At 40.7% G+C, this 22,984-nt stretch overlaps 2 protein-coding genes across 7 annotated transcripts in view; one reads left to right on the top strand and one right to left on the bottom strand.

Moving 5' to 3' along the window:
* RAD51B (RAD51 paralog B) overlaps positions 1 to 3,736 on the bottom strand; it is a 523,185-nt gene extending 519,449 nt beyond the window's left edge. For all 5 annotated transcript variants that reach the window (XM_045565121.1, XM_045565112.1, XM_045565135.1 and 2 more), the window contains exons 1-2: positions 3,685 to 3,736; positions 197 to 306 (exon numbers count right to left, since the gene is read on the bottom strand). In XM_045565121.1, the coding sequence (XP_045421077.1) occupies positions 197 to 280 (84 nt within the window). In that variant the 5' untranslated portion in view covers positions 281 to 306; positions 3,685 to 3,736. The remainder of the gene's footprint in view (positions 1 to 196; positions 307 to 3,684) is intronic.
* A 1,260-nt stretch (positions 3,737 to 4,996) lies between these two features.
* Positions 4,997 to 22,984, top strand: part of ZFYVE26 (zinc finger FYVE-type containing 26) — a 63,118-nt gene continuing 45,130 nt past the window's right edge. The window contains exons 1-13 of one of the 2 annotated variants that reach the window (XM_045565224.1): positions 4,997 to 5,053; positions 5,548 to 5,824; positions 7,573 to 7,651; positions 11,610 to 11,699; positions 13,512 to 14,034; positions 14,416 to 14,546; positions 15,155 to 15,319; positions 15,467 to 15,555; positions 16,512 to 16,675; positions 18,309 to 18,512; positions 19,511 to 20,122; positions 20,382 to 20,468; positions 22,783 to 22,851. In XM_045565224.1, the coding sequence (XP_045421180.1) occupies positions 5,631 to 5,824; positions 7,573 to 7,651; positions 11,610 to 11,699; positions 13,512 to 14,034; positions 14,416 to 14,546; positions 15,155 to 15,319; positions 15,467 to 15,555; positions 16,512 to 16,675; positions 18,309 to 18,512; positions 19,511 to 20,122; positions 20,382 to 20,468; positions 22,783 to 22,851 (2,407 nt within the window). In that variant the 5' untranslated portion in view covers positions 4,997 to 5,053; positions 5,548 to 5,630. The remainder of the gene's footprint in view (positions 5,054 to 5,547; positions 5,825 to 7,572; positions 7,652 to 11,609; positions 11,700 to 13,511; positions 14,035 to 14,415; positions 14,547 to 15,154; positions 15,320 to 15,466; positions 15,556 to 16,511; positions 16,676 to 18,308; positions 18,513 to 19,510; positions 20,123 to 20,381; positions 20,469 to 22,782; positions 22,852 to 22,984) is intronic. The other variant, XM_045565232.1, reaches the window with a different exon arrangement.

The raw sequence follows: 22,984 nt of genomic DNA on the forward strand, positions 1-22,984 counted from the left end.
AGTATTGAATTTGGGTAAATGAAATCACAATTGGAAATGCACCCCAGATGACTTCTTATTTAAAATTAGACTATGGAAAAGCACCATCATGAACATATTTTTATAAACTTAAGTTTTCATATTTCAGGTTTAAGGTTTAATTAAGGCATACTTAATATATAAAATTTTTCAAGGAAAAAATTTAAATGAATTTTACCTGACAGGTAACAATTTGATGTCTGCTCAGACGGTCACACAGCTCTTGTGATAAGCCCACTCGTTTTAGTTTCTTGCTAGCCATGCCTCCTGATCCAGCAGAGAAAAGAACTTGAAAAAACATCAGAAAGTAACCTAAGTGACAGTGGATGGGCTTTCCAAAACACTCTACAAAATAAAAAATTCTTCAAGCTTTTCCACACGCAAAATGAAATATACAGTTTTTTTAATATTACTAAGAAAATAAAGGAAGGCTACATAATTTTTAAATGCTTTAACAGGAGAGACAATTTTTTGTCAAACATGCACACAGAGAAATCAGGCACCCTCAGAATGTGCATTTCATACAATTCTTTGATACTCACTAAATGAATACAATACCACTTCACATTTATATAGCCTTTTAAGATTTTCAATACCTTTATAAATTTTATTCAGATATGTAATTAACCTTCAAGGCAGATTTAGAAACAGAACTCCTAAAAAGTCTTTATTTCATTGTACTGTAACAATAAGAGCTAAATTTATTGAGCACCTACTATATACCAGGCACTGTTCCAAGCTTTACCTAAATTATCACATTTAGTCTTCTCAACAGCCCTAAAAGGAAATTAGATTATTGGCTCCTCTTTTACATGTGGGAAAACTAAAACCTACAAAGGTTAGCTAGTCCATTGCCACCAGAAAATGGAAATTGTGGATCTAAAATTTTTTTTTTTTTTTTTTTTTTTTTTGAGACAGAGTCTCACTTTGTTGCCCGGGCTAGAGTGAGTGCCGTGGCATCAGCCTAGCTCACAGCAACCTCAGACTCCTGGGCTTAAGCGATCCTACTGCCTCAGCCTCCCGAGTAGCTGGGACTACAGGCATGAGCCACCATGCCCGGCTAATTTTTTTGTATATATATTTTTAGTTGGCCAGATAATTTCTTTCTATTTTTAGTAGAGACGGGGTCTCACTCTTGCTCAGGCTGGTCTCGAACTCCTGACCTCGAGCGATCCACCCGCCTCGGCCTCCCAGAGCTAGGATTACAGGCGTGAGCCACCGCGCCCGGCCTGGATCTAAAATTTTAACCCAAGCAGTCTGACTCTGAAACCTACCCTCTTAACTATTACAATCTACTGCAAGTCCATAATCATATTTAACCTTTCCTTTTTCTAGGAGTCAGAACCTTCTGAATCAAATGAAATTTTATTATTGTGGGTATTATCTATAAACCGAAATTGTTCTTTATTACACTAGCTGCCTACCTTCCCATATGCAATTAAATTTCACTCTTATCGTACCTTGCTAGGGATAAATGAGACTCATGTGATATTTGTTTTCAGAGAGCTAGAACAGAATCATTGTGATTCCCTTAATAATGCATGCGAAGGAGAGGCTGTGTATCTCACTGAGATGTCAAGGAACTCTTCATTGCTCCAAGGAATAAAGCAATATAATTATTAAGATAAGAAGTAACATTTTGGAACAAAAATATATGTATTCTGAAAATGTAGATATTTGTTTATTTCCAATATCATTTCCAAATTTCTATTTAAAATATTTCTATCACCTAAATTCTCTGAATCAGATTAAAACATTCTCTCTCTCACACACAAACACACAACACACATATACAAAAAAATACATCCCCTTCATTTCTCTCAATGGGAATTTGTTAGTACTGATTTATTTCCCCCAACGGAAAACCAAGTGACATCTGCTATATCATTGCCTGTGTCTTTTCAGATCAGGCAGTTCTAGGCAATGACACCATTTACGCTGATAAATTCAATTCCATAAAAAAAAAAAAGTTAAAAACTTAAAAAAAAACACTAAATTCCAAACTACAGGGACTTTAGCAGTAACCAATTCTGCTATCTCGGCCTTAATAGGGACACTTCCATCATCAATTGCCTGGACTATTGCATACTACTTCTGGTCACTCTCCACTCTACCAAAATAAAACCTATTCTCTATTCATTTGTTCTTTAATTTGCTCCTTCCACAGACACTTAAATATACACTCTGCTGAACTCTGGGGTAAAAGAATAATTGAAGCATATTCCCTCCCCTATAGGTGCTCACAGTCAAGAGATGTATACACAAATAACTATAGCCATGCCATATACTGTAATTGCTATTTATTAATAAATGTGCTATGGGAGCAGAAAGGAAGAAGCCCCAAATTGGCATGCAAAAATCAGATGAGTGTCACAATCATGCCAGAAATAACTTCCTAAAAAGTCACTCTTATCTTTTAATACTTCCTATGGGACTAGCAGACCACAGGATAAATTCCAAACTTCTTAGGGTCGCATAAGAAACCTTTAAACATTGGTCCTTCACTTCATTCTCACTCATATATCAAACTGCAAGACTCAGATCCTGGCCTTCCTGGCAAAATTGCTTTGCCTCCCAGAGCCTTAGTTTCCTCATCTGTAAAACAAGGATGACTCTAATATCTACTTCATAGTATTGCTGTGACTCAGGTTAAAGGACTTGGGTAGTGCCTGGCACATAGTGCTCAAAGTTAGCAATTACCATTATCAATTCATTCAGCAAATATCATTTGCTGCGTCTTACATTACCGGCTCTCCAGCCACATGGTGTACGTATGTAAGTAGGTTACACCATTGCCATCCTGCCTCCCTGAATTCCTTCCACAAAGCCTTCTCCAGAGTCAAGTCTCTTCCTTTCCAAGAGTTCTCATCACACTTTGTACATATCTGTTAGATAATCTTATCAACGTATTATTATGGTTTCCAAGTTTGTTTCTTCCAGTAGAGCAAGTAAATTCCTGCCAGGTACGTATATGTGCGCGCCATGTATGTGCACTGGAGGTGAGGAGAGATATTCAACCCCGGAGATTGAAACCTCTCACCGTCATCAGCAAGAAAAGAAAAATCCTCGTGCCAGATGTTCGACGAAAACTGTGAAGTAACAGTAATAGCTAAGATTTAATGACCCCTTACGTGCCAGACACTGTTTCAAGCGCTTCGGGTGTTTTACCTCGTTTTACAAATAAAGATACTGAGGCACTGAATTGAGAAACTTGCACAAAGTCAAACAGCTGACAAATGGTGGGGCCTGCATTCCAACCCAGGGATTGGACTCCAGATTCAAGGCTCTATAACACCATCGGAAGTGGGACAGCCCCTCTTCTTCCCCTAATGACAGGCTCCCCTGCCTAGACCCCAAACTGCCCAAAGTAGGAAAAGACTGAGGGTGGGCATTAAGAGGGAAAAACATCACCTAGAGTCCCCTAAAAACAGATTTTTTCCAACAAAGACCATCTTCCAAGCACCCCCTCAAAACAAAGCTAAAAGCTCCCGGATCCGCGGAGCGGTTCCCGTGAAGATCCCTGCCGGCTTAGGGGGGCGTGCCCAGCACCCACGAGAGACTTTCCGCTCCCCCAATATCGATACCTACGGCCCCAGGAAAGGAACAGGAAATAATGAACGCACCCCACTTCCCCACAACTTCCTCCCACACGAAACTTTCCAGTACCAGATATGCAGCATCCAACTTTCAAAGTTTCCCCAACACTTTGCCCAGTTCCCCGCGGAAAGCGCCTCAGAACAACCAAAGCGCTGGTTGGGTCGTCGCCCTGGCTGTTCTATCCAATCAGAGGCAGACAGAGGCCCAGGTTGGCTCCGCGGCTTGCTGGGAATTGTAGTTAAATTAACACTCTATATTATAATTTTATAATTATAATGGAATCTGAATCAGTTCCTCAATATAGTCATTATCAAAATCCAGTGGAGGAACATCACCAAGGATAGTTTGAAGAAAGGGAAAACCTTGCTTGGAATTTTTTCTTTTCTTTCTTGTATCACTACATTTTAAAATTTTTTAATGGAGAACAGCATGTTGAGTTTTTTGAGGAATGGATGACAATCCACTCATCATAGAAGAGTTTTTGGAAGAGAGATTTTTGTTTAATTTTCTCTTTTCACCACCCTTTGGTGGTAGTTTGAGAAATGCTGGATGAAACTACTCAACTTGAAACACACATATTGAGGAAACCTGACAGTCCGTAGTTGTAGAACATGAGGGAAAACAAACAGGTTTGATGTACAAGTGGCTGTGATGAGGAAACCTAGTAAACTGTTACTTTAAGATTCGGTTTCAGATTACATTTGCGAAAAGCCTTTGCTCATTCTTTGCTCTCATATCCCTTGTGCATACCTCTTATCTTTTAATTTAGCCCACTGTATCCTAATTATTGGTCAGCACTCCTCCCTTGAGGAGAGAAACCGCCATATTATTCAACTTCCAAAATAGGGCCTAGCACACTGTTCAATTAACAGTTCTCGGGGAAAGAGCAAATAAATGAATGGAGAGAAGCAGAAGAACATGGGAATTCAGATAGTAGAGTTCTGAGATTATAAGAGAGCCCACGCAGATAGAATAATAATGGGGGAGGGCCCAGGTCGCCTAGCTTCTGGTATCCGCGGCGCCTGGCAAAGTACTGTCCCTGGTTGGCGCTCAGTAAACGCTGACTTCAAATGTTAGGGAAAAAAGAGAGCAAAAGGGAAAAAGGGGGGGGGGGAATAGTTATTCCTGCCACCTGCTCGCCCGAATGAAGAACTGAAAGTGCTGAGCGGAGAGGCTGTCATGACTGAGAGAGACAGTCCGCAGCCAGGTAGCTGAATTACTCTTTTCGGAGCTTTCCCTAGTCTGGCTAGGTGGTGTCACGTGACTCCAACAAATATGGCACTTTATTTTCATCTTCCCACCGTTGAGCCAATAGGAGTGGCGCTCTCCGTCGTCACCACCACCCTACCACCACCACTGTCTGGAGTGAGATCTATCACCTGACTCGGCTCAAACATGGCTGCGCTGGAAGCTCTATTGCTTTGGACGCCGGGAGCAGGTGAGTGTAAGGCCCCCTGGAGAAGGCGCGGGCGCTGTCCACGACCCCTGTAGGGAGCGTCCCAGCGACCCACCCCTCAGTGCTCTCCAGTTCTCACACAGATTCGTCTCCTGATCCTCAGTCCTCTGCTTTAACAGAGGACTTAAACTAGGGAGGCTCCTGCTGAATTTCTCATCCTTGAGAAGGCGACCACCTGGGGATTTGAAGTAGGACTAAACATAAAGTTCAGAAGGGAATACGGAAGTGGAGTTATGGGTCTGCGCCCCGGACTAATACGACGATTTATATTAAAAATATAGGATCTGCGTAGAGAGATGGGATCCACCCCTTGGAGAAAGTGGCAGTTCTCAGAAAGAGACAGTAACGTGTCGGATTCAATTTAAAACTATAATTAGGAAAGTAAGTCCCGCCTATCCCAGGTGGGCCAGTTGTTAGTTGTTTGTCTAAATAGAGTTCCTTCCGTTTCTTCTCACTCTCATATGTGTTGTTTCTAGGAGTTACTCCACGAATGAGAAAAGTGAGAATGTATTCGGCGTAATTCATCTCATTTTATCTCCCTGCACTTTGTGCTGGGAAAATGAATCATCCATTTGGAAAAGAGGAAGATGCTTCCCAGAAGCAGCTTTTCGGATTTTTCTGTGAGTGCCTCCGGAGGGGAGAATGGGAGCTGGCACAGGCATGTGTACCTCAGCTGCACGAGGCACAAGGGGATATCCCAAAGAGGGTGGAAGACATACTTCAGGCACTGGTGATGTGTCCAGATCTGCTGAGGTAAGGGACCCAGGCAGTCACAGGGCGGAAGACACATGGTTCAATATTCGGGCTCTGGTCACTATGCCCCACTCAACTACCCTCTGAAGAATTAGCAGAGGCAGAGTGTATTTTGCATGCTTGGAAAATTTACCTGTATAATATATACTCATTACTTGGTCAATATCGGCTTTAGATTATTATCTGCAACTGGAATTAAGCCTGGCAACCAAAGTACAACTGAAACCACCAATTTTTGTTTATCATCATTAATGTAGATGGTGGTGGTGGAACTGCATTGAAATGTATTTTCTTTTCCCCTAATAAAGCAAACCTGCTCTCTTCTTGCTTATGAGATTGAAGATATTATAGCTTAAACAAAGGACTGAGGCCGGGCGCGGTGGCTCACGCCTGTAATCCTAGCTCTGGGAGGCCGAGGCGGGTGGATCGCTCGAGGTCAGGAGTTCGAGACCAGCCTGAGCAAGAGTGAGACCCCCGTCTCTACCAAAAATAGAAAGAAATTATCTGGCCAACTAAAAATATATATACAAAAAAATTAGCCGGGCATGGTGGCTCATGCCTGTAGTCCCAGCTACTCGGGAGGCTGAGGCAGTAGGATCGCTTAAGCCCAGGAGTCTGAGGTTGCTGTGAGCTAGGCTGATGCCACGGCACTCACTCTAGCCCGGGCAACAAAGTGAGACTCTGTCTCAAAAAAAAAAAAAAAAAAAAAAAAACAAAGGACTGAAAGTTAATTCACTTAAAACTTTTTATTTTGAAATAATTATAGATGCACACAGAAGTTGCAAAAATAAGAGTCCAGTGCATCCTCCTCCCAGCTTTCCCCAATTGTGACATCTATATAGCTGTAGTGCAATATCAAAATCAGGAAATTGATGTTGGTACATTACTGTTAACAACATTATATACCTTGTTTGATTTGCACCATTTTTTAATCTGCATTTTTTCATTTGTAGTTCTGTGCAATTTTATCCATATATAGATTCATGTAATCCCACCATAATAATGATGCAGAACTGTTCCATCACCATAAAAGAACTCCCTCACACCTTGGTGCTACTTCTTTGTATTTACACTATGATCCTTCCTTGTCCCCTGGCAACAACAGTTCTTTTAATGAAGTTCTTCCTGGGAGTGCTATTAACAACTAGTGGTATAGGAGTCAAGTATATTGTTTTAGTCTTTTCCTGGCTTTTCCTTACTTTGACTGTTATGTTATACTATTTAAGTATTGTATTAGCACATATAGAATGGAGAAACTTAAGTGATTCTTTCCTTCCTTTATTTTTTTCCTTTAAATTTGAGTTCTAGCCAGTTAATGTCTAAATTCCTAACTTCAAAGAAAGGCTTACGAATTCCTATAACCCTGTTTATAGCATATAGTTAAAAATAAATTTTTATGAAGTTCCTTTTTTTCTTTAAGGGGATTTGACTCAGTTTCCATGTTCAAGATTATACTTTAGATAGCATTAACTATTATGGTTTTTTCTGTATTATTATTTTGTTTAAAAATAAGACTAGACAGGGAAGTGGAGGTGGGATTGAGATTATTTTTTATGAAAGCTGCTAGCTCTGTTCTGGTTCTAGAGTTTTATTGAACTGTTGTATAAGTTTAAAACTATCTCATTAAGAAAATGTCTTGCCTGTTCAAGTTTAAAACATAATGAGCAGTGAAATCTAAATATTGGATCACAAAATAGAAAAGATCAGTAGAAACTCTTTTACAAAGTCTTTCTTTTCATCTTTTTCAGATGTGGGCAGGACCTCAATCCTCAAAGATTAGCCTGGGTATGGCTTCTTGTATTGGAAAAATGGTTAGCCCAGGAAAAGGTAAGTAGGTTTACATTTAAATTTCTCCCTGAGGCCAGGACTGAGAAAAACTGGAAGTAGTTGTGGGGTTTCCCTTCCATCTGTTACTTCCTTTATTATGAAGTTTGTCATACTCTTTTTCAGTATTGACAGTGAGAATGGCTTAAATTTTTATTGCTGTCTCCTTACGTAAATTCATTCATTAATTCACTAACATACATTGGTATGTAATACTATTTGAGGTGATGCCATTTTGTTAAATATGAGTCATGTGCCTGAAGAGAACTTTGCATTATTCAGTGCAAGTGACAAGATAGCAAATAAAATATAAACCCGTAACATTTGGATCTACTCAACACTCAAATAATAGAGAGTAAGCTGAGCTGAAACTTGGTTTTTCTTCCAAAAATCTTATTTTAACTAGTCCAATACAGTGAAATCCTATAAATTCAAGCCCCATTAATTTTCATGAATTGAATTAAAAGTTACCAAATATAAAAACATAGCAAGCAAACTAATAGTGAAAGAAAACTATTAAGGAAGTACTTTTTTTAAAGGAAAATTTCCATTTAAAGCCCTTCTAGAAAGTATGTGTTAATTATCAGAAATTGATATCCACTAAAGGAATTTCTCTGAGGCAATTTCATATTGAACCTCAGACTTTAAGATTTACGTGAGGAACCTCTGACTCAGAAGAGAAATGACTGGCCCAAGGACACACGGTAAAGTTAGTTGGCAGAACTGAAACCAAGATCTTTTGACTCCTAGTCCTGTGCTTTTTCCACCACAACGTTATTTTTTACCCCATAGTTACTTAAAAGTAAAAAACCAAAAATTCTATTTTTTAAATGTCTATAATTTATATTAATTTTTCTTATTATTTTTTTTGTTCCACTAGGTCATCAGAATTAGTTTTGTCCTTAGTTCCTATTTTGCATGATATTTATCTTTCTTCCCATAGCTGTCAAAAATTAACAGAAATTTCTTATCTAAATGTATCTCTCATCCAGGCTTTAGCCAATTACCTAGCAATGAAAAAATGACAAAAAGACTAGCAGGAGGGGGAAGAAAGAGAAGCAAGGTTGAAAAATAAGGAAACCCAGGATAATTAAGAGTTGGCTATGGTTTCAGATTCAAAAGAAAAAACCTGAGCTAAAATAGTGTTAATAATACCATAGTTAAAATAGTATCTTTGAAGAGAAAAAGAAAAGAACTCTTGTTACTGATTAAGGATCTCTCTAGTATAAACATGGAATTTGTCAAACCCAATGAACTTTCCCCTCAGCTTACTTCATGCCTGTTCATGCCTGTTGGTCGTTTATTTTCTAGACAGTTACTCAACCATGTCAGGTGATAGATTTCACTTCCCTGGCTCTTTAGCACAGACTAAGAGTTGTTCTTGTTTTTCCCAGCTTCACAGACCATTTAGTCTTTAAAGCTCCAGTGACTTATTTAAAAAGTTGTGGGAATATTTTAGTTCCTCAGAGACTTTTAAAACTTTAAATAAGTACCAAGACTTCAGATGCACTCTTGGAGTAGTTTTACAAAGTCAGTCATTATCCTGGAGGTGTGTTCATTTTCTAGGGATTTGCTGGCTGCCTTTCATCTTCTGCTAAAAGCTTCCTTTTTAACTCTTAGGTGAAAACAGTGATTCTATTTCCTTCATTCACTTCATTCTCTTTTCCCTTTTGCCTCTTTATCTTGCAGTGATTTATCACTACATGTACAAGTATGTGTACAAAGATTTACATGTTCATTTTTATGCTGCTTCTATTAGAGGGAAACTGGAAACAACTCCCGTGTCCACAATACAGGACTGGTTAATAAATGGAAGTATATCTATATGTAAAATACTGTGCCACTATTCAAAATCATGTACTAAATGAATTTTCAGTGATATGAAAGGATGCTCATGCTCTACTCTGTAGGAAAAAAGCAGTTTAGAAAAAAAGTACATTTGGTACATGTGCATAAAGATGTGTGTAGAAAATGGTCTGAATGGCCTTAGTATTAATAATAGTTCTCCTGGAGTAAGAAGATGTGATGTGAGATAAATATATATATACATATATGTGTATGTATATATATAATATATATGTGTTTTTAGTTTGCTCATTTGTATATCCTAATTTTTCTGCATCGAACATGCCTTACTTTTATAGTAAGAAAACCTGTGCTTACTGAAGGACAAATCCCACGTGTTCTCACTCATATATGGGAGCTAAATATTAAAAACAATTGATCTCATGGAGACAGAGTAACCAGAGTCTGGGAAGGGTAGCGGGGACAGGGGGATAAAAAGGGGATGGTTAATGGGTGCAAAATATAGTTATATAGTTAGAATGAACAATATTTGATGGTACAACAAAATGTCTCATATAATAAATAATAAGTTAGGGTATACTTTAAAATAACTAGAAGAGTAGAATTGGAATGTTCCTAACACAAAGAAATGATAAATGTCTGAGGTGATGGATACCCCAATTACCCTGATTTGATGAATTCACATTGTAGGCCTGTATCAAAACATCACATGTACCCTATAAAGATATACAGTTATTATGTACCCATAATAATTAAAATGTTTTAATTTTTAAAAATTTTTTTTAAAAAAGAAAACTCTATGATTAAAAACATTGAGCAAATTCTTGCCTGTTTTAAGAATGTTAGTTATTTGTAACCCTGCATATGCTTACAGTAATTTCACTGGTAAAATAAATATAAGCTAATCAGTCTTTGGGATTCTAGATGAAGTCATAAAGTCTTAACCAGCTTGCTGTCTTAGACACCTATTCTTTCTTCTTAGTCCTCAATAGAAACACTGATCTTCAGCTTTCCAACATGAATTTTCTCCACCAACTTCCAATCATAGACATTATACAAGCATTCACATGGCATTGGTGCACATATTATGGAAGGGCATGGCAAGAAGAAATGAGATTTTGGGCCAAGAGTTATTAACTCATATTTAACCTGTGATGTGATGAATGGTACATGAATGGAGGTAGTATGATCCTGTGTTCTAAATCCTCCTCTCTCGCTCGCTCTCTCTCACACACACACAGACACACAAAATCCTGCAGTTGCTTCTTGTTTTCCAATAAAACTCATCCTTGGGAAGCTTTAAACAGAGGCCTGATTTACAAATGTCACTGATTAAGTAGTATTTGTCAGGATTAGTCCCAGACTCTAATCTTATTTTTATTTGTCTGGAGAAAGGGAGACTCTAATTTGGGTTTTAGGGACCACATGAAGGGAAGTTATTGTGAAACAAGCAGGTGCAGGAAGAGTCAAAGGCTTTCTGTTTATACATTAGACCTCTCTGATGGCACGTCTCATTAACAAACATTGGGATCACGTTTTCCTTTTTGTTTGCAATAATTAGAAAATGCTTCCTAACCATTTCACCTCTTATAAAGATTCTTTTTGAAAATATATAACTATGTACCACAGGTTTGTTTGATTTGGAAATTAAATGAGATAAAAAATAAAATACAGCACACAGTACCTTGTATATAATAGGTGTTTACCATACATTAGATCCCTACCCCCTTACTTTGCTTCTCCCACTGATATGCAAAGGATAGTGAATATCAAAAACAAGGGTTTGGACCAAAAGAGGATCACGTGGGCCATACTCTCCCAGGCTTACCCTTAACTGGGTGTTTTGGACACAGCAAGGAAGACTCTTGGGGAAAGAACTCCAGTGACAAAAAGAAGGGTCACAGGAAATGAACAAACTTTGGAGTTTGAAGCTGATCAGTGTGGGCTTTAAGTATTAGTTTTTCAGAGGGGTGTATGTCCAAGTTTAGCTGTTTTTGTTTATAAAGAAAAGTATCTGAAAACATCCAGGAATTTAGTGGTTAAAAGTACATTATCTTAGAGAAATAGCAAAAATAAGACTAACGGGAGAGAAATATTTACTTATAATTTTTTAATTAAAGCATATACCTAATCTCTATCATTCCTTCTCTTTTAGAAGTTACTCCCAGCTATTTCCCGGAGAAAGCTTGAGTTGCTTTTATTGTCAGAAGACCTCCCTGGTGACATTCCAGAGAACATACTCAAGGTGAGAGAGGACCAGGGTTGCAGTTAACTCAACAAGCTCATCTTCCAGGGACCCAGCAGAGACAGGTCTCCAAGATGCTGGCTGTACTTTGTTCTCAGGCAAGGGAAGGTAGAGGCTCCTCTGAGGAGAGTTTAGAGTTAGGGTAAACATCTGATTTTAGAATTCTTCAGGTGAGTTGTCCAGAAGTACTAAGTATAGCTGGGGATTAAAGATTTTTCTCATTTCAGGTAGAAGGAATATATAACTTAGATTTAAACTAAGTTGTTTGAGTATTTTACCAGTAGATGATAGGGAATATAAAGGGAAAAAGGAAATAATATTTGTTAAATATCTTTTCTATAACAGGTACACTCAATGTGTTAGAGTTAATCCTCACAATAACCTTCTGGGGGCAGATTCAAACTAATTCTTAACTATATATATATTGCATATATCAGTTACTACTGAAGTGCTTAAGGTATGCTCTGAGGTTCAATACTTATTTTCTTAATGACCCTGCCACCATTTAACTAAAGATATGTTTACAGTAGGATTTAAGTCACTTGTATTAGATCATGGACTCATGGTCTTGTGATCCATCTCTGAGAAAGTTAATGAAGAGGCATCCCTGAGCACCATCTATACTCATGGTGTTTAGGGGTGGGAAATAACCTACTTCCCCACCCGCTTTCCTCCCTTTACCCTCACCCCGCAAACAGAGGATAGGCTATAGAGATTCTTGCTTCTAAGGGCTTAGGGAGGAAGGACTAATACACACATAATACAATTACATTCTAAACCATATGATACTAACTTTAAGTACATTTAAGTTGTGTGGGTTGGAAGTATTGGGTAAGGTTTCCTGGAAGGATATTGAATAGACTATACCTTAAAGCATGGCTAAGATTTAGATCAGGGGCTAAAAACTGATGTGTAATGTTGTTTTTTCCTTTTTTTTTTTTGAGACAGAGTCTTGCTCTGTCACCCTGGATAGAGTGCAGTGGTGTCATCATAACTCACTGCAACCTCAAACTTCTGGGCTCAGGTGATTTTCTTGCCTTAGCCACCTGTAGCTGAGACTACAGGCACATGCCACCATGCCTGGCTAATTTTTTCTATATTTAGTAGAGACAGGGTCTTGCTCTTCCTCAGGCTGATCTTGAACTCCTGGCCTCAAGCAATTCTCCCACCTCGGCCTCCTGAGTAGCTGGGACTACAGGCATGCGCTACCATGCCCTGCTAATTTTTTCTGTATATGTTTTTAGTTGTCCATATAATTTCTTTCTATTTTTAGTAGAGACGAGGTCTCACTCTTGCTCAGGCTGGTCTCGAACTCCTGAACTCAAACGATCCACCCGCCTCGGCCTCCCAGAGTGCTAGAATTACAGGCATGAGCCACCACGCCTGGCCGTAATGTTCTTTTAAAAATTGAATTTAAATGCCTTTAGAAGGGCATAATTTCTTACCTAGCTGGTCTATGATTTTGCAGTCCTTGATTTAGATCACCAGTACACATTTTAGAGGTAGTGGGGTGGTACTAGCTTGATCAGGGAGACACTGAGCAATTGAGTTAATCTTCCTTAGCCTAAATCTCCTCATTTGTAAAATAGGGATAATAGTGTCTTCCTCTTAAGGTTGTTGTAAGGATTGATTTGATTTTTCTGTGTATAGAGCCTAGAACAGTGTCTAGCATATAGTAACTGCTACAGAAGTGTTTGCTACTTCTACTATTTTATATATGTATAGGCTGAAAAAGAAGAAAGCATCAAAGCATACAAATGGTAACATTCTGCACATGCCCAGCACCTGTCCCTCTCTTCATCCTCTATTTAGGAGCTGTATGAGACCTTAGCACAAGGCACAGTTGGCCCTGTGCCTGACGGAAATCAGAGGAGGGAGAGCTGGACTCCACGACTCAGCTCTGAAGCTATCTCTGTGCTCTGGGATTTTCTGAGGCAGACTCCCCAGCCAGCGCAGGCTCTGCTGGAGCTCCTGCTTGGGGAGGATGATTGCGCTGGTCTCTGTCACCAGTCTCTGCAGAATGCATTGGTGGATCTGATTCGAAAGGCACTGCAAACTTTGCAGGGCCCTGACTCAGGGCCCCCTGGGGTAGTCAATGCCATCTACGGAGCCCTGCGGACCTTGCATTGCCCTGCTGAGCCTCTTGGAACTGAGTTGCGTCTCCTGTGTGAGGAACTCCTGGAGGCCTGCAGGACTGAGGGGAGTCCCCTGCAGGAGGAGCAGGTGCTGGGCTGCCTGCTGCACAAGGCCGGGCGGGGCCTGGTGTCCCTGTATGGCCATACCTATGCAGAGAAGATCACAGAAAAGCTACCCAGGGCCACAACCTCGGGAAAAGGTATGTTCCCTTTGCTGCTTTTCCTTGTGTTTTTTAAATCCAATATGCCCAGCCTCTCTGAAGTCCTCTAGACTGGTGCCTTCCATGTTGCTCAGGACATCTAACAGGAGAGGCTAAGCAAAGATGGGTAAGATGTTCTTTGGTAAAAGTACAGATTTTCTGTGTAAGACAGAAATAATGGGGGCAAAAAATAAAATAATAGCAATGGCAGGAAAGAGCTTTTCAGAAGCAACTGAGAGAAATAAATACTCTTTAAGATAAACTATGGAAAACCTGGCTTCAGAGTGTCGACTCTCGTATCAGTTGGTTTTTCAAACGGGCTCTATCTTAGAAAAGAAGAAGTCTTGGTTTCCCAATAACCCTGTCTGGCTTGATGTTCAGTCTCACCAGATCATCTAGATCCTGAGCGGGCAATGCTAGCCCTCTTCTCCAATCCTGACCCAGCCCAGGCTTGGAAAGTGGCCTATTTCTACTGCCTGAGCAACAGCAAGCACTTCCTTGAGCAGGTCCTGGTAAGTCAAGCTTAATTATTCTCCACCACAGAAGGACCCAGGGATTCTCCCCAGGCTTTTTCATTCCTTCTTTCTCTCCCATTTATCCAACACAAACCAGTCTAATTAGTGGCAATTCATTTGGTTCTGTCCATCAGACAGTCCCAGAGGAAAGGAGGCTCTGAGAATCAGTACCATTCATATTTATAGTTGCAGTCATTTTATGTTGGTCTTTTGGCAGAAACTAAAATGCTGGGTTTGTGTACTTTCTGGAGGGTATGAGAAAGAAAAAACAGTGGCAGCAATAAGTTGCCTAGCTGACAAGGGAATTTAATTACTCTAAACTTTTCCTTCCAGACTGCAACTGAGCTTCAGCTTAATTCCACAGATATTTATCAATCTCATCCTGTGTGCCAAGTACGGTGCTAGGAGCTGCGGTTACAAGATAATTCAGTCCCTGCCTTCAAGGAACTTGCAGTCTAGTGTTTTCATAAACACCTGGCTAATTTTTCTATATTTTATAGAGATGGGGTTAGCCCAGGCTAATTTCTTTTCTTAATAAGCAGTAAGCTAGAATGCATTCTTTCTAGTCTACCCAGCTACTATAGCAGCTTTTTTTTGGCTTACAGGTAACAGCACTAACACTGTTGAAAGAGGAAGACTTCCCAAGTCTCAGCTGCCTGCTAGACAGAGAATTCAGGCCTCTTAGTCGCCTGCTCGTGCTCCTGGGCTGGACACACTGCCAGAGCCTAGAGTCAGCCAAGAAGCTGCTCCAGACACTGCACAGGACCCAGGTAATCTCACTCTGCTCCCCAGGCTGCTCTAGAAGTGATTGCCATGAGGCTTTGGGCTTATGCAGAATGCAGGGTCCTGAAGTTGATTACAATCTCTGACCCCAGGTGCCTGAGTTAGCATCTCTTTCTTCTCCCATATCAACGTAGGACCAAGGCTGTGACGAGCTCCTCAGGGATGCCTGTGATGGGTTGTGGGCTCACCTGGAGGTCCTAGAGTGGTGTGTTCAGCAGAGCAGGTATGGCCCTGTGCAGTCAGCCCCCTTCCCACCATTGGGCACACTTGACCCTGTGTTCCATGTGTGTGGCCATTTCAAGATGTCTTCCATATAAATATTTTGGGTTGAAATGTTGACCTGCCACTAATAACTGTTCCAACTATTAAAAAGGAAGGAAACATAAGTAATGATTATCTTCCCCATGGCCATCAGGTCATAACTAGAGGGTAGTTTTAGGATGACGATAGTAAAAAGAACAATAGCTCTCATTTCCTGAGCACTTACTATATGCCAGGCACTACTCTAAGCTCTTTACATGGATAATTTCACTTAAGCTTAACAATAATCCTATGAGGTAGATACCAATATTATCCTCATTTTAAAGGTGGGCCAACTGAAGTCCAGAGGTGGTAACTAACTTACCCAAAGTCATACACAGCTAGTAAATGTTATCCACATTCTTAGTTATATGTTATCCTGTATCACATTTTTATTCAACAAATGTTTATTGAACTGTGTGTGTGTGAGGCCCTGCATTTCCCTGGTAACTTAGCCTAGATCTGGATTCCTATCTTGTTCCTCATCCACCTCACCAGCACTTCCTGAAGTAGAGTGGGCAGAGGAGGAAATAGCAAGGGGCCCTTACTCCAAGTACAGCCAGGGAAGCTTGTGTCAGTTTGAAGCTAGAAAGAGTGTAGAAGTTAGGAAATTCAATCTAACCTTTCTAGATGCTACCGACCAGAAAGGCCCTTTCTAGGTCCTCTCTAGACTAGTAGAGCTGATTAGATACATGTACATCCCCAAGGGTAAATAAATGTCATTCTCTATCCCAGAACAACTAAAATTTAGAGTTTAGGGAAGTGAAACCTGTGGTGTTGTAGGCCGGAGAGGAAGAACAAGAGGGAATGGAGATTGGTCTTTCATCGGGGCAAGTATACAAACTGCCTCCCTTTCATCCTCTTGACTTTCCCTTTCAGCAACCCCATACCAAAGAGAGATCTCTTGTGTCATTTACATGGTGGAGACAGCCACTCAGTACTCTATACTCTCCATCACCTTACAAACCTTCCAGCCCTCAGGGAGGAAGATGTTCTCAAGCTCTTACAGAAGGTACCAGCCAAGGACCTCCAGCAAGAACATGGTGAGTTGGTAATGGAATGATTTGACCAGGATTCCCTCTTAGGACAATCTTGCACATACTTATTGCAGCATAAGATTTATCTAGAGGTTATTTCTGAGATTTATCTAGAGGGTGGTCCGGCAGGTGTCCTCTAAATTAGCACCGTTTGTCCTAATCAGATCATGGGATATAGGGAGGGGCATTCCTCCCCTTTTCTGGTGAGCTGTAGGAAATCCCAAGCGCACGGTCCTTGTAGAACCATCTCGGGAACCACTAGTATACCCTCATTCCAATGAAAATTAGGAACTTCCCTCTGAATACACAGCATTGTCACTGCCAGTTTTTATACAAATTCTTGATGAGTCCCTTCATGCTTCCTAAATTTTCTCAGATCATATTTTGTGCCTTCCTTCCCTCCTATATCTGCTTCATATGCCATGGAACAGATCAAGAGGTTTAGAAGAAAGATTTGCTTGAAACAATAACAAAGCCTTGTTTTAGCCTTGGATCTTTGCTTAAATTCAAGACTCCATTAGGAAGCTCTTTCTTTTGTTTTTAATCTCATTTTTACTTAACAAATAATAATTGTGTATATTTATAGGATACAATGTGATATTTTGATACATGTATACATTATGGAAGAAGCTCTTTCTTTTTGCTCTCAAAAATCATATCATTGTATATTCACAACCTGCCACACAGGCCAGGGACACCTGCCTTTGAGAAACACAAACTTTCTCATATGGCAGTAGAGATTTCCCAGCCTAGATGTGGCTTTGATTGATTTTTCAGAAGGACCTACTATTACTAATAGTACTAATACTAATTGGAAAACCAGTGTTATTATTTCATATTTTTTCCTGGAAAGACAGGCAGCTTGTTTAGCAGATTTCCTAAAGGAAGTAGAACTCTGGCTTCTCTGTACAAAAGCCTTTCAGAGAAGTACGGTATTTTAAATCTATTAATAATCCCAGCAACCCACTGGGACACACTTGGAACTTGAACTTGGAAAAGGCAAAAGAGGGGCAATAATAGGGCCAAGACTAGGGTGAGGCAAGAGAAGCATTCAGGGAGACACTCTCAGGTGCTTGCAAGTCCTGGCCCTGGGCAATAATGCCACATAGCAGTCATGGGCTATGTAGAAGGGAGGTCAGTGGGGAAAAGGAAATGGAGGGGACTGAAAGTTGATACTAACTAGAGGGAAAGGCCTAGAAGGGACACAGATCAGACTGACAGAAAGAAGAGAAGGTAAGAACCTGCAAGCATGGGACTGGCATGGTGGCTCATACGTGTAATCCTAGCACTCTGGGAAGCCGAGGCAGAAGGATTGCTTGAGGTCAGGAGTTCGAGACCAGCCTGAGCAACCGTCAGACCCTGTCTCTACAAAAAATAGAAACATTAGCCAGGTGTGGTACACACCTGTAGTCCCAGCTACTCAGGAGGCTGAGGCAGGAGGATCACTTGAGCCCAGGAGTTTGAGGTTACAGTGACCTATGATCATGCCACTGCACTCTACCCAGAGTGACAGACCAAAACTCTGTCTCCACAAAAAAAAGAACCTACAAGCGTGGTGTCTCTTTGCTTCAGACATACTTGCAGCCCATGCCTGAAAGAATTAGCTCTCAATTTCTTCCTGTTTGTCTCTACAATTCAGATTCAGTTGATGCCCCAGTCCCTGAGCACCTTAGCCGGTGTCAGAACCTGGCACTCTACCAGGGCTTCTGTGCCATGAAGTATGCCATCTATGCCCTCTGCGTGAACTCACACCAGCACTCCCAGTGCCATGACTGCAAACATAGCCCCTCTGAAGACCTGGCCTCAGCTGCGGAGCAAGCGGATGACTCTCTCTCCTCCCCAGGTACAATGTTTCCCCACATCCCTGTCATAAGCTGCTAACAACTTATCACATTGAGTGCTTTTTGTGGTTATCCTCTTCCACCAAGATTGGGGAGGGGAGTGGCCTTGATTTTATGGTGTCCAGGAATAATTTTATCCATTTATCAAGTAAAAGGGACACGGAGAAAGCAAGTGACTGCCTAAATTGTAATGGACTCTGATCATCTAGTGCAGTGTTTTCCAATCTCTTTTCTTTAACTACAATCCACATGCCACTCCAATTTGCAACTAGTATATAATTTGTGTCTTTACATATGTGTGTGTATACATATATGTTGTATATATATATAAACTGAAACCAATGTTTTAAGAAACGATACCTACTCTTCCAAATGGAGCACACTCTTGATTATTTTTCTGTTCCATTTCATTTTTTTAAATGCAGCCCTCTAAATCGATTTCATGGGTCACAGCCTATAGTATGAAAAATACCAACCTAATGTCCTACCCTCTCTGATTTTTCTTAATAACTTATAATTCCTTAACTTGGCTTCTATGACTAATTATCACTCTCTCCTAGCTTTGGAATAGACCTTCACCTCTGAGCATAGTCATTTTTTGGCTATAGACTATTTCTTAAGAACTCTAGATAGCCTGTGGTCAACTTTAGTGTAAGACTAAGTGAAAATAGAATTGAGAAGTAAGGAATCTGCTTCTATACTGCCTTCATTCCTGGAACTGAAATATGGAGTACTTGTCAGGAACCAGGAATGATGTAATATTAAAAAGAAACAAAATAATGAGTGTTCAGTAAGCTATACTTTTAGTTAAAGTAGCAAATTCTTTGTGCAAGTCATGAGGAGACATGCCGAGTAGTCTCTCTTATTCATCTGACGAAAAAATAAATAAATGAGCTCAAGGTGTGAGATGTTTGACTCTGGCAAGTAATGTTTCTAATGTTTGCATTCCCTATCTTTTCTTCTCTTTATCTGGCCTCTTCACTTATACATGGTTCTATAGGTGCTGCAAATCTCTTCTCAACTTACCTGGCCAGGTGTCAACAGTATCTGTGCAGTATTCCCGACTCTTTGTGCCTGGAACTTCTAGAAAACATCTTCTCATTGCTTCTCATCACCTCTGCTGATCTTCACCCAGAGCCTCACTTGCCTGAGGACTATGCTGACGATGATGACATTGAGGGGAAGGGCCCCTTGGGTTTGAGGTCCCCATCAGAGAGCCCTCAGCACATAGCACAACCTGAGCAAAAGTCAGAACGGGCTTCCCTAGGAGTCCCCAGGAACCTTGCTTATACCATGCCAAGCTGTCTGAAGGCAGAGCCAAAAGACAGTTACCCAGGGCCTCATGGGCACAGCTTTTTGGACCTAAAGCACTTTACTAGTGGTATCAGTGCATTCCTGGCTGATGAATTTGCAATAGGGGCCTTCCTCAGGCTTCTCCAAGAGCAACTGGATGAGATCAGCAGCCACAGCCCCCCTGAAAAGCCAAAGCTTCCAGAAGGCCAGAGCTGCTCAGGAAGCAGAGATGGACTGCAGGGCCGCCTGCACCGGTTTTCCAAGGTTCTCTCTGAGGCCCAGTGGAGATACAAGGTGGTAACAAGCAACCAGGGCTCAGGTGAGAGGAGGGAGCAGAATTGGTGGGTCCAGAAGGCAGGGAGGGTGAAAAAGCCCAGAGATGTGGAAGAGAGCTAGGAGTGCATGGGAGCCACACCATAACTCAGGGCACATCACCATAGCAACCAGTGTCAGAACACTGGAGTATTGCTCCACGTCTCAGAGCCCAGTGCAAACCTTCCCCTACCTGTTACCCTAAGAAGTGGGTCAAATCAAAGTTGGTCACTCTTCTGTATGTCTCATTGGGTTTGCTGTTTCAGAAGAGCAACCTTCCCGAAAATACCGACCTACCGCCACACGGCACTCCAGTCTCCGCCGAGGTCATCGGACAAGAAGGAGCCGGGCAGGTAATCTGAAAAGCTCTCTCCCTATACCTTGCTTTCATGCACAAGGCAAATGGTATATTGCCACTTGTCTGATAGTCTTTAAGATAGAGCACATGGGCCGAGCGCGGTGGCTCACGCCTGTAATCCTAGCACTCTGGGAAGCCGAGGCGGGTGGATCGTTTGAGCTCAGGAGTTTGAGACCAGCCTGAGCAAGAGCGAGACCCCGTCTCTACTAAAAATAGAAAGAAATTATCTGGACAACTAAAAATATGTAGAAAAATTAGCCGGGCATGGTGGCGCATGCCTGTAGTCCCAGCTACTCAGGAGGCTGAGGCAGGAGGATTGCTTGAGCCCAGGAGTTTGAGGTTGCTGTGAGCTAGGCTGATGCCACAGCACTCTAGCCAGGGCAACAGAGTGAGACTCTGTCTCAAAAAAAGAAAAAAAAGATAAAGCACATGGTCAAAACAATGCGTTGTAAGATTATCCTAGTCCGACTCACCCAAGCTAACCCTTGTTAATTGTTTCTTATATATCCTTCCAGAAATTTTCCATGCAATGTAAACATATATAGCCTTTTATATATACACACGTCATACTATATATTGAGAACAAACTTCTTTCAGTTATTTTAAAGGCTGCTTAGTATTCCATTGTCATATATACCCTGTTCATGGACATTTGTTTCCAGTTTTTTACTATTATATTAATAAATAATGCTACAATAAACAACCTTATACATGTCTGTGCATACTTGTCTGAGTAGGATAAGCTCCTAGCCATAGAATTGCTAGGTCAAAGACATGTGGATATAAAATATAGACAGATATTATCCAATTGCCTTAAAGAAGGTGGATCAATTTATATTTCTACCAGCTATACATGATTGCCTATTTGTACATATACTCATCAACAATGAGTAGTATCAAATTTTTGAAAATCTTCAATATAATTAATATAATAATGATGCATCATTGCTTTAATAGTAATTTTTTTAAGTTTGAAATTAAATGTCTGTATATATTTATTGGCCATTTACATTTTTCTATAAACTGCCTAATCATGTCTAATGTCCATTTTTCTATTGGGTTCTCTTTCTTACTGAATTATAGAAAGCTCTTTAGACATTAAGGAAATTATTTTGTCATTATGTGCTATAATTTTTTCCATATTTTGTCTTTTGACTCTGTGTATAGGTTTTTCTTAGAGGAGTTTAATGCGGGCACATAAAACAGGAGTATCAGATAATTAAATTCCATTATGGCTTTTGGTGCTAATCTTTTAAATAATTAACAAGAAATTCATGAGGGTCTCCTATGTGCTAAACAATACTAGGTATCTTGAGGGAGGTGGATGAGGCATAAACCAGGCTTTTGCCTACAAAGAATTTATGATTTACCTGCGTAGACAGCATACATGAAAAACTTAAACTGACCTGAGTCCCTGCCTGAAAACAGAAGAAATCTCTTAGAAGGGGACATCATCGTGGCCTACAATACTCAGGGAAACAGATTTATTTCATGAATTAGTAGGTTCTTAAACCAAGCTCAGAAGAATGAGTGGCAACAGAAAGGTGAGTGTACTGCGTAAGGTAGAGGATGCCATGAGAGAAACCTAGAAAAACTAAAAGGCTGAGTTGCTAAGGCCCTTAAACTAATTAATTGGTTTGGGTTAAAAAGCAAAGTTTGCATCCATTTGACCCATCTAGCCCAAGAGTGAGCAACCCATCATCTCTTTCCTACAGTGGCATGTTCCTTCTAAAGGGCAGCCCAAACAGTGAACAAGGTTGGGGCTGATATGGCCCTCGAATGACCACACTAAGGAACATTGAGCCTCTCTGCTTGAAAGCCCTAGCACTTCAGGAAAGCTGGTATTAAGAAGAAGCTTTTCCTTCATGGCTTTGAATATCCTCGCCTTTGGCTAGAAAGGTCTTATAGTTTGGTTCTCCACCTTTTCAAATATGAGGACACCTTTTTCTATGTCAGAAAATATTCTGACCCTCCTTTGTACCCTACTACTTCCTGATCATAATAGTTGGGCTTTTATTTTTTTCAGAATACTGCCAGTGCTTAGGGAGCAGGTGGTGGTCACTGACCCCTAGAAGCACAGGTTGGGAACCACTGGTATAGGCTACTGCCCAAGTGAGCCTTGGGGCCATATTAAGCCTGCCCTTCGCCTTTGGTGTGTAGGAGCTTGCGTTTTGCTGTACAGGAACAGCAGGTGTAGTAGTTACCCATTGTCCTCTCACTCTACCCAGATCTTGGCTTTCAAGCTGACTTCACATGTCCTACACTGTATGGAGTTGGTTGATTTTCTTTCTTCTTCCTAATACCTCTAGATGGCCGGGACAGAGGTTGTAACCCATCGCTGGAAAGTACAAGTAGTGAGCTGAGCACAAGTACTTCAGGTATGCAGGTCCCACCCAGCTGCCAACTTCAAGCAGCTTTGCCCTGATATAGAGTTGCCGTACACCATGGTGTAAAAACCAGGACTAAGCAGTTCATGCCTGTGTTCAAGAAGGTTGGTTCTGCAGATGGCCA

This window comes from Lemur catta, chromosome 1 (assembly GCF_020740605.2).
Source record: "Lemur catta isolate mLemCat1 chromosome 1, mLemCat1.pri, whole genome shotgun sequence".
Taxonomy (NCBI): Eukaryota; Metazoa; Chordata; class Mammalia; order Primates; family Lemuridae; genus Lemur; species Lemur catta.